The sequence below is a fragment of the Balearica regulorum genome, chromosome 28, assembly GCF_011004875.1.
Source record: "Balearica regulorum gibbericeps isolate bBalReg1 chromosome 28, bBalReg1.pri, whole genome shotgun sequence".
Taxonomy (NCBI): Eukaryota; Metazoa; Chordata; class Aves; order Gruiformes; family Gruidae; genus Balearica; species Balearica regulorum.
Genome location: NC_046211.1, coordinates 1,173,736 through 1,184,683, shown reverse-complemented (window position 1 = coordinate 1,184,683; position 10,948 = coordinate 1,173,736). Strand labels below are relative to the sequence as shown.

The window sequence follows — 10,948 nt, the reverse complement described above, 5'->3', positions numbered from 1 at the left end:
TCCCACCGTCACGCCGGTACCAGAACACTTTGGCTGCATACTCCATGACCTCGCTGGCCTCGCAGACGATCTCCACCGGATCCCAGGTCTCCACAGTCAGGACGGGCTGGGGCTGGTGCAGCCTCAGCAGCGCTGCCGGGGCTGTGGGAACCAACCGTGGGCTCATTTCCCCCTGCGGCCTCCAGCCCGGACCCGCCGTAACCCCCACCACCGCCCCCCCAGCACCCACTTGCTCCAAAAAGCCCAGAAATCTCCCCAAAGCAGGGCCTGGCCACCCACCCAGGCAGAGCCACAGCAGCCCCGTGGAGCCCAGCAAGCCCCTGGCCGCCATCGCTGGCCGCTGCTGGGATGGCGGAGAAGCTGCTTTTCAGGCAATTCTCTGCAGCATTTGATGGCAAGTCTTCCTCCCTCACGGCCAGCAGCTGCACCCACCTCCCTCGTCACCCTCACGCCCCCAAAACGCCCTTCAAAGGGACAAAAAAGTGCAAAGGCCTTCCCAGCCCCCAGCCCTGCCGCTGCCTTTCCTGCTGCGGTTCGGCACACCGAGCCCTCGGCCAAAGCAGCGGCGCCCAAAAACAGCACAAAGCCCCATTGCTGGAGGTGGGGGAAGGGGTTTGGTGTCAATAAACCCTGCAGAAGCGATAAAATAGAGCAGCGAGGCTGACCGCAGCCATCTCCAGCTCGAGCAAAGCCTCCAGCTGCTGCAGAACGGCTCAAGGTAGAGATTATCTATTGCACGACGTAGAGATACTGCTGGCGTTGGGCTCCTGGGGGATGAAACCCCCCCTTGCAACACGGAGCTCCCGCAGAGCAAATCTCCGCGGCAGAAGGGTTTTGGCCAGCATGTGCTACGGGCTCCTGGGGACCCTCCTGCTCCTCCTGCCAGGTACGTGCTTGCTCCAGAAATACCCCGACCCGGCTCACGTTTGCTCTTGGCGGGTTTTCTGCCCCAAGAGATTTTTAGTCGACTGGAAAGCCTGAATTGCAGCCAGCCCACCTCAAAGCTGCTCCCCCCGTGCAGGAGGTGTCTCGGCAGAGGGGACGTGGGTCCAGCAAAGCCCGGGGCAGCTCTGGGTGCTCCCCGGAGAGACGGCGGAGCTGAGCTGTCACATCTCGGACTACAGCACCGACGTCAATTGGTACGAGGAGAAGCCGGACGGCAGTTTGTTCTGGATTTACCAGAGCTCAAATTACTCCCTTCCAAAGGGAAAATACTCGGGAAGGATGAAAACACGGCACAATTTCTCCCTCACCATCAGCTCTGCACAGAGGGAGGACTCCGGGGTTTATTACTGCAGCTCTGCCTCCTTGTACCCCTCGTTTGGGAATGGGACCAGGCTCGTTGTCACTGGTGAGTGTCACCCGGCGGCTGGGGACATCCCGGGGGAGGTTTGTGCCACCCCTTGACACCCAGTTTCCCTTCTCAGATGCCACCGAGCCCCGGCTCTCCATCCTGGTGCCCGTCGACGCAGAGGAGCACAGGCAGCCCCCGGCCAGCTTCCCCCTGCTCTGCCACCTCCACGACATCCCTGCGGGCTGGGACACCGTGCGCTGGCAGCCCGGCGGGGAGGTGACACCACTGATGGCGGCGGCCGTGGATGAGTACGGTGTCCTCGGCGCCTGGAGCATCGTCTGGGTCCGGGCCGACCGCTGGGACGGGGCTGCGACGTGCACGGCCGTGAAAGGCAGCACGAGCAGCACCGTCAGCGTCACCATTGGCAAAGAACCCGGGGAGGGTAATTAGTGCGTTCCCCCCCTACCCCTGCAGGTCCCCCCTTCCATCCACCCTCTGCACCCCAATTCTTCCAGCCTTTCCTCCTTTAGCAAATCCCTACAGCCCAATTCCTCCTCAGGAAGGGGTGGGTTTGGAAATCCCTCACCCCTCTCCCGTCTCCTCGCTGGGATTCCCCTGCCCTGAAAGGCTTTAAACCTGCCCCTTCCCCCTTGATGGGGCCTGACCTTCCCCTTTTCAGGGGATTCTGGGCCCTGAGCCCCCATTTATGGGGGATTATGGACCCTGAGCCTCCCCTTTTCAGGGCATGCTGCACCCTGACCCCTGCTTTTTTGAGGCATTGTCAGCCCTAACCCTGCTTTATAGGAGTTTCCCCACCATTTTATCCCCATTTCAGTTGATTCTCAGCCCTGACCCTCCCCCTTATCGGGGCATTCTCAGCCCTTTCATCCCCATTTCAGGGGGTGCTCGGCTCTCCAGAGTGACCAAACCCACCCTCCCCCCTCTATTAACTCTCCTTTCCCCCCCTCCGCAGAAGGATGCCCTTCCTGGCCGCTGGCACTGGGGCTGTCCTGCGTCTCCCTCCTTTTCCTGCTCCAGCTGACCATCCTGCTCTGCCGTCGGCGTCTGGCCAGAGGTGACCCCCCCACGGCACCCCCCTCGCAGCCCCTTCGCCCCGACTCTCTCCTCGCCACCCCCAGCCACCCACGCTCCCACCCGGGAGGTAAAACCGCTTCCTCAACCCCTGCCCGGAAATAAAGCCGTTTCTTTCCAGCCGTGCAACGCTGCTCTGCTTTTTTTCGAGTCGGAGGGACCAACTTTTGCCACCACCAGCATCAGTCCTCAGTATCACCCACAAAGAGCCAGGAGGGTTTTTTCACCTTAATCTTTTCCGACAGGATTTGAGCACCAGCCCCGGGAAGATTCCCGTCAGATATTTTCCAGCCTTTTGGGTAGGGTTTTTAGCAGAATTTTTTGAATTCATTGTTTTGGGTTTGCGTGGCAAGCTTTTGGTAGCGGCGGGGGCTACAGGGGTGGCTTCTGCGAGAAGCTGCCAGAAGCTTCCCCCATGTCCCATCAAGCTGATGCCAGACGGCTCCAAGACAGACCCACCGCTGGCCAAGGCTGAGCTCATCAGCGATGCAGCCTGTGGAGGATGATGATGGCAGCAGAGATTCCCCCGCAGCCCATGAAGACCCCACGCTGGAGCAGTTGGTGAAGAACTGCAGCCTGTGGGCAGGACTCACGCTGGAGAAGTCCGTGGAGGAGTGTCTGCCGTGGGAGGGACCCCACGCTGGAGCAGGGAGGAGTGTGAGGAGTCCTGCCCTGAGGACGAAGGAGCGGCAGAGACATTGTGGGATGAACTGACCACAACCCCCATTCCCGTCCCCCTGTGCTGCTGAGGGGGAGGAGGGAGAGAATTGGGGATGAAGTCTGGGGAGAAGGGAGAGGTGGGGGGAGCTGTTCCAAGGTTTGGCTTTCTTTCTCATTGCTCCACTCTCTTTTCTGGGTAATAAATTAGATTAATTCTTTCTCAAGTGAGTCTGTGTTGCCTGTGAGCGTAATTGCTGACCCATCTCTCCCCGTAGTGATCTCTACCCACCAGCCTCTCCTTGTATTTTCTGCCCTCTGCCCAGCTGAGGAGGGTGGTGACAGAGCGGCTTTGGGGGGCACCCGGCCTCCAGCCTGGGTCAGCCCCCCCCAGTCATTGATCACCTCGAGAGCGGTTGTGACGGCTGCTCGTAGACGGTGTCGTCCCCAAACCGCCCGGAAAGCTTGTTGCAGTGGTTTCGCAGCTCATGAGCACACAAGTGCTCCGGAAAAAATGCAAAACCCCTGGGGAGCTGCCAAGTGGCGGCAGCGAGGTGGGATGGCACGAGCCAGCGCGGTGTCACCGCCATCTAGTGCCACCGGGGCACGGCCCCACCGCCCGCAGCCTCCCATTTGGGTGCCCGGAGCAGCTCCAGCAGCTCCAGCATCCCAGTTTTTCCCTTCAGGGCACTGGGGCTGGGGCATGTGGCTGGGAACGTGGGAGGGAATTTGGGGAGGGAGCCACGTGGCCTGCTCTCGATCCCAAAAGTCAGCGTGAATTCGAGCTCCGCGTTGCAAGGGGGGTTTCGCTCCGAGCTCCGTCACCCCCTGGTTCTGCTCTCCAAGGCAGACTTTCTGATCACTCGTGGTCTTTGGGCTGGATTTCCACACCTCCCACATGGGAGCCACTGGCAATTGCGCCTGCAGCATGGCATCGGCAGTTTTTGTCCCTTTCAAGGGCGTTTTGGGGGCATGAGGGTGACGAGGGGGGCAGGTGCAGCTGCTCCCCATGATGGAGGAAGACTTGCCATCAAATGCTGCAGAGAACTGCCCAAAAAGCAGCGGTGGCGATGGGATTTGAGTTATTTCCATAAAGCTGCGTGCTTGGGAGCGAGCCAGGGTCAGGAGGGTGGACCCAGCCCCACTTCCCTCCTGGCCAGCATCCCCAAAATGCTGAAACCCCCCCAGTTTCACCCTCCTCCACGCCTGGTCCCAGGCAATGCCCGGCTTGGGACCTGCAGCATCTGCCCCGGGTTTTGCCTCCATGAAGGATTTTCTGCCCGCCTGGGAGGTTTTGGAGGGGGGTTCAGCATCCCTCCAGCCCCGAGCATCGCCCGGGCGGGTTTATTCCCCCAGGATGCTCCAAAGAACCCCGAGATGTTCTCGGAGGCTTCAAAATGGGGGGTGTGAGGTGCCAGGGATGCTCTGGGATGCGGCGCGTGGCCGAGCGGCCGCCGTGTCCCTGGTGATGAAGCCGGCAGGGTGGGGGGGTGTCGCTGGCCCTGCGGTTTCGGCAGAGGCGGCAGCTCTGCAGAAGGGCTCAGCTCGGGGAGGAGCTGGCCCCCCCATCCCAGCAGCGGCCAGCGATGGCGGCCAGGGGCTTGCTGGGCTCCACGGGGCTGCTGTGGCTCTGCCTGGGTGGGTGGCCAGGCCCTGCTTTGGGGAGATTTCTGGGCTTTTTGGAGCAAGTGGCTGCTGGCGGGGTCGTGGTGGGGGTTACGGCAGGTCCGGGCTGGAGGCCGCAGGGGGAAATGAGCCCACGGTTGGTTCCCACAGCCCCGGCAGCGCTGCTGAGGCTGCACCAGCCCCAGCCTGTCCTGACTGTGGAGACCGGGAAGGAGGCGAAGATCGTCTGCGAGGCCAGCGAGGTCATGGAGAGTAAAGCCAACGTGTTCTGGTACCGGAGTGATGGTGGGGACGGGCCCAGCCTGGTCCTGGATTGCGAGAGCAGGAATAAGAGCAGATTCTCCTGTGAGTTCAAGAGGCACAGTGTCAGTGTCACCCTGCGCATCGACCATGCCCAGTCCAGTGACACTGGGCTCTACCTGTGTGCCTACAAAAAATTCTCGTACCTGCATTTCGGCAACGGCACCACGCTGCTGGTGGGAGGTAGGATGGCGACATTGGCAGGGAGTGGGACCCCCATGTCACCCCCATGTCCCTCATCCCCTGCTGTCACCCGCACCCTATGTCCTCCTGCAGCATCCTCCATCCCATCTGCCCCCTGCTCTGTACCCCTCCATCCCTGGCTCCCCTCCATGCCTGGGTCCCCTCCATCCCTGGCTACCCTGCCTCCTCTCCATCCCCTGTGTCCCCTCTGCCCCTCCATCCCACCTCCCCAGCCCCTGCCCCCCTCAGCCCCCCCTGCACCCCCTCTCCTTCTTGCAGACAGCTGGATGGGCACGAGCTGGGTGATGGTGCTGGCGCCCTGTGGGGCTCACCAGGGCCCCCCTGGCCCGGTCTGTGCCGTGGGTAACACCACCGGCTCTGTCCTTGTCTCCTGGCCGGGGGGGCCCAGGAGGGTGCTGGGGCTGGGGGGCGGCACGGGGCCGCTCGTCAGCCCCATGGGCACGGCCACGGGAACCGGGGGGCTCTGCCAAGTGCGATTCAACGCCTCGGGGCCCCCCATCCAGAGGAGCGCGGAGCTGTTCAGTGCTGCGGGTGAGTACGGGGAACATCCCCCCCAGGTGGGTCACCCGTGGGGAAACTGAGGCAGCGGGGATGGCCTGGCACAGGCTGGGGGGACAGTGGGTCAAGCCAGCCCCTCTCCTTCAGACAACTGCAAGACCCTCAACACCTGGGTCCCGGTTGGGGCCGGGGGCGCCTCGGTGCTGCTCCTCATCAGCATCTGCCTCAGCATCTGCTACCTCCGCCGCACCACGCTGACGGGTAAGGAGCGTGGCACAGGTGTGGGGGTGTCCCACCATGTGCCCCGCTGTCCCCCACTGTCCTTTCCATCTTGCTGAATCCCCCTTCATCCCCGATCCCCCTCCATCCCCGATCCCCCTCAATCCCTCATCCTGCTCCATCCCCTCTGTCCCCCTCCGTCCCCTCCATCTCCACCCTAGGGACACGTCTCCCGGCTCTGTCCCCTCCAGGCCACCAGCCTGGCACCACAGAGCCGCCTGCGCCACGGGAGGATGAGGTGAGGCCGTGCGGCCCCCGCGTGCCCCCGGGCTGGGCTGGCAGGGAGGCAGTGTCCCTCTGCAGGGGACGGGCGCAGCCCCGCTGCTGCCCGGCCGGCGGGGAAATTGGGGCTGCGCGGGTGGCTCTGACGCCATCGTCCCCCACAGGAAGAGCTGCAGTACGCCCAGCTGAGGTTTGCTGCCCCAGCCAGGCGCACGCCCTGACCCGCAGCCGGACGCGGTGACGGCCCCGACCCCAGAGCTCATCCCTCCGTGCCTGAACCCCCCCGGCATGGCACTGTTGAACCCCCCCCCATCCCGCGGCGCTGGGGCGGCTGCACCCGCTTTGCGGCCAAGGACGAAATAAAGAGGTTTGAGCTTCAGCGGCAGCAGCCTGGCTCGATGGCGCGGTGTGCCCAGCGTGTCCCCCCCAGGGCCTGTCCCCAGGAGCGGGACAGAGCGGGCTGAGTGCTGGGGGCAGAGAAGGCCACAGGCCGCTTCCAGCCACACTTCTCCCTTCAAGTACAGAATTGGTGCCAGCAGCCCACCCAAACGCCCTTATTCATCCCACCCAGCACCCACAGACACGCTGGCGGATGCAGCCCCGGCGCTCCCGGCGGTATCTGGGCTTCACCGAGCAGCCGGGAGAACTGGAGGCATCTCCAGCGCAAGGAGAGGAGTCGCTCGTTGTGCTCATCCGGCGGTTGCTCTTCGGTGCCTTTTCCTGCCCTGGCTGCAAAATGAGGCGAGAAGGGGCTGTCGTGCGGCTTTGCTTCATTCCCCAACTTGGAAAAGCCTTTTTTTCCTTTTTGGAAAGGTGGGTTGGGGCTCTAGAAGGTAAGGGGGCCCAGGAGAGCTGGTCGATATTCCAGCACCGCTTCCCCCGAGCTCAGGACCGGTGCATCCCGAAGAAGAGGAAATGAAGGTTTGGAGGAAGGAGACCTGCGTGGATGAGCAAGGAGCTGCTGGAGAAACTCCAAGGGTCGAAGGAAGTTTCCCGCATGTGGAAAAGGGGCCTGGGGAGGACTATAGGGATGTAGTCAGAGAATGTAGGGATGCAAGAAGGCAGGCTGAGGCCGACTGGGAATGAAAACTGGCAGGGGATGGCGTGGACACCAAGAAGGGCGTTTTCAACTACAGAAGCAGCAGCAGAAGGAAGACTAGGGAAAAGGTGGGCCCGCTGCTGAATGGGGTGGGTGCGCTGGTGATGGAGGATAGAGAGGAGGCGGAGTTACGGAATGCCGCCTTTGCTTCAGCCTTTGCTGCTAAGGCCGGTCCTCAGGAATCCCAGACCCTGGAGGTAGGAGAGAGAGTCTGGCCACAGGACGACCTTCCCTGGGTCGAGGAGGATCAGGTCAGAGAACATCTAGGTGATCTTGACATCCACAGATCCATGGGCCCTGATGGGCTGCCCCCCACGCGTGCTGAGGGAGCTGGCAGATGTTTTTGCTAGGCCGCTCTCCATCATCTTTGAGGGGTCCTGGAGATCAGGAGAGGTGCCTGAGGACTGAAGGAAAGCCAATGTCCCTCTGGCCTTCCAAAAGGGCAAGAAAGAGGACCCGGGAAATGACAAGCCAGTCAGCCTGATTTCCATCCCTGGAAAGGTGATGGAACAGCTCATGCTGGGGGTCCTCAGTAAGTATGCAGAGGAGGAGGAGGAGAAGATCATTGGGCGTGGTGAAAATGGATTCACAAAGAGGATATCCTGCCTGAACCAATGTGATAGCCTTCTATGATGGCATGACCAGCTGTGTGGATGAGGGGAGAGCAGTGGATGTTGTCTACCTTGACTTCAGCAAGGCTTTTGACAGCGTCTCTGCTAACCTCCTCGTTAGCCAGGTTAGAAAGTGTGGGTTGGCTGAGGGGACAGTGGGGTGGGTAGAGAACTGGCGGAATGGCAGAGCCCAGAGGGTTGTGCTCAGCGGCGCAGAGTTTTGTTGGAGGCCTGTAGCGAGTGGTGTGCGCCAGGGGTCAGTGCTGGGTCCGGTCTTGTTCAACATCTTCATCAGGGACCCGGACAGGGGACAGAGCACACCCACAGCAAGTTTGCTGAGGATACCAAACTGGGAGGAGTGGCGGACACAGCAGAAGGCTGCGCTGCCATTCAGCGAGGCCTGGACAGGCTGGAGAGCTGGGTGGAGAGGAACCCAATGCCATTCAACAAGGGCAAGTGGAGGGTCCTGCACCCAGGGAGGAATAACCCCAGGCAAGAGGTTAGGGGTTGACCTGCTGGGAAGCAGCGCTGCGGAGAAGGACCTGGCAGTCCTGGTGGACAGCAAGCTCTGCATGACCAGCAGTGTGCCCTCGTGGCCAAGGCGGCCAATGGTGTCCTGGGGTGCACTGAGAAGAGCGTGTGCAGCAGGTCGAGGGAGGTTCTCCTGCCCCTCTGCTCTGCCCTGGTGAGGCCACATCTGGCGTTGTGTGTCCAGGTCTGGGCTCCCCAGTTCCAGACGGACAGGGAAGTACTGGGGAGAGTCCAGCGGAGGGCTGCGAGGATGAGGAGGGGCCTGGAGCATGTCTGGTATGAGGAAGGGCTGAGAGAGTTGGGGCTGGTTAGTCTGGAGAAGAGAAGCCTGAGAGGGGATCTCATCAATGCTTCTAATTATCTAAAGGGCGGGTGTCTAGAGGAAGGGGCCAGACTCTTCTCAGTGGTGCCCAGTGACAGGGCAAGGGGCAACGGGCACAAACTGGAACACGGGAAGTTCCATCTGAACATGAGGAGAAGCTTCTTCCCTCTGGGGGTGACCGAGCCCTGGGACAGGCTGCCCAGAGAGGTTGTGGAGTCTCCTTCTCTGGAGAGATTCCCAACGCGCCTGGAGGCCGTGCTGTGCGACCTGCTCTGGGTGATCCTGCTCTGGCAGGGGCTTGGACGAGATGATCTCCAGAGGTCCCTGCCCACCCCCAGCAGTGTGGGGTTCTGTCGACCTGGGGTTCTGCAATAACCCCCGTTTGGGTGGGTGCTGCAGGCGGAGGGGTCTTTTGGTGGGGAGGGGAAGGGGAAGGGGAGGGAAGCACCCACCATTGCTCAGAGCCCTCGAAGGCGCCCGGGGGTTGGTGCAGCTGATGTGGGTCGAACTAAGGAAGGGAAACTCCAAAAGAAGCGGGCAGGAGCCGTGGTTCTGGGACGGGCCCCCCAGCATCCCCTCCCACAGCATCCCACGGCCAGCGATGGCAAAGGCCCCGTCACAGCCTGAAAGTGGAGATGGGCCGGAGGGGTTCTCAATGCGTCGTGTTTGGGCTCTGCCGGGAGCCCCCGGGAGCTGCACACAGGGACGGTGCGTGGAGGAAGAGGGAGCTGCTGGGCTGGGGCACGGCGGATGGAGGCGCCGAGCGTGAGAGCCAGGGCTGTGGCTTATGGAAGGGAGAAGTGTGGCTGGAAGGAGCCTGTGGCCTTCTCTGCCCCCAGCACTCAGCCCGCTCTGTCCCGCTCCTGGGGACAGGCCCTGGGGGGGACACGCTGGGCACACCGTGCCATCGAGCCAGGCTGCTGCCGCCCAAGCCCAAACCTCTTTATTTCGTCCTTGGCCGCAAAGCGGGTGCAGCCGCCCCAGCGCCGCGGGATGGGGGGGAGGTTCAACAGCGCCATGCCGGGGGGGTTCAGGCACGGAGGGACGAGCTCTGGGGTCGGGGCCGTCACCGCGTCCGGCTGCGGGTCAGGGCGTGCGCCTCGCTGGGGCAGCGAACCTCAGTGGGGCGTACTGCACCTCTTCCTGTGGGGGACGATGGCGTCAGAGCCACCCGCGCAGCCCCAATTTCCCCGCCGGCCGGGCAGCAGCGGGGCTGCGCCCGTCCCCTGCAGAGGGACACTGCCTCCCTGCCAGCCCAGCCCGGGGGCACGCGGGGGCCGCACGGCCTCACCTCATCCTCCTGTGGCGCAGGCGGCTCTGTGGTGCCAGGCTGGTGGCCTGGAGGGGACAGAGCCGGGAGACGTGTCCCTAGGGTGGAGATGGAGGGGACGGAGGGGGACAGAGGGGATGGAGCAGGATGAGGGATGGAGGGGGATCAGTGATGAAGGGGGATTCAGCAAGATGGAAAGGAGACTGGGGGACAGCGGGGTACATGGTGGGACACCCCCACACCCATGCCACGCTCCTTACCCATCGGTGTGGTGCGACAGTGGTACCAGATGGTAAGGCAGATGTTGAGCAGCAGCAGCAGCGCCGTGGTCCGAGCCAGCACCCCAGTGTTGAGGATCTTGCAATTGTCTGAAGGAGAGGGGCTGGCTTGTCCCACCATCCCCCACCTTCCCCCCAGCCTGGGCCAGGCCATCCCCGCAGCCTCAGTTTCCCCACGGGTGACCCACCTGGGGGGGATGTTCCCCGTACTCACCCACAGCCCTGAACAGCTCTGCGCTCCTCTGCATGGGGGGCCCCGAGGCGTTGAATCGCACTTGGCAGAGCCCCCCGGTTCCTGTGGCCGTGCCCATGGGGCTGACGAGCGGCCCCGTGCCACCCCCCAGCCCCAGCACCCTCCTGGGCCCCCCCGGCCAGGAGACAAGGACAGAGCCGGTGGTGTTACCCATGGCACAGACCAGGCCGGGGGGGCCCTGGGGAGCCCCACGGGGCGCCAGCACCATCACCCAGCTCGTGCCCATCCAGCTGTCTGCAAGAAGGAGAGGGGGTGCAGGGGGGGCTGAGGGGGCAGGGGCCGGGGAAAGGGAGGAGGGTGGGGATGGAGGGGAGCCAGGGATGGAGGGGACCCAGGGATGGAGGGGTACAGAGCAGGGGGTGGATGGGATGGAGGATGCTGCAGGAGGACATAGGGTGCGGGTGACAGCAGG

General features: G+C 63.0%; 1 protein-coding gene and 1 gene segment (V, D, J or C); both read left to right on the top strand.

The window, feature by feature from the left end:
* Window positions 1-843: 843 nt before the first annotated feature.
* LOC142598395 (Ig kappa chain V-III region MOPC 63-like) lies at window positions 844-1,744 on the top strand. The segment is given in 3 exon segments: window positions 844-886; window positions 1,022-1,351; window positions 1,428-1,744. Coding segments are annotated over 3 exon segments (690 nt in total).
* Window positions 1,745-4,629: 2,885 nt separating this feature from the next.
* Window positions 4,630-6,507, top strand: LOC142598539 (uncharacterized). Its single transcript, XM_075737355.1, has 5 exons — window positions 4,630-5,152; window positions 5,432-5,704; window positions 5,819-5,932; window positions 6,142-6,188; window positions 6,337-6,507. The coding sequence occupies exons 1-5, from the start codon at window positions 4,630-4,632 to the stop codon at window positions 6,391-6,393; spliced, it is 1,014 nt and encodes a 337-aa protein (XP_075593470.1). The 3' UTR covers window positions 6,394-6,507.
* Window positions 6,508-10,948: the final 4,441 nt, after the last annotated feature.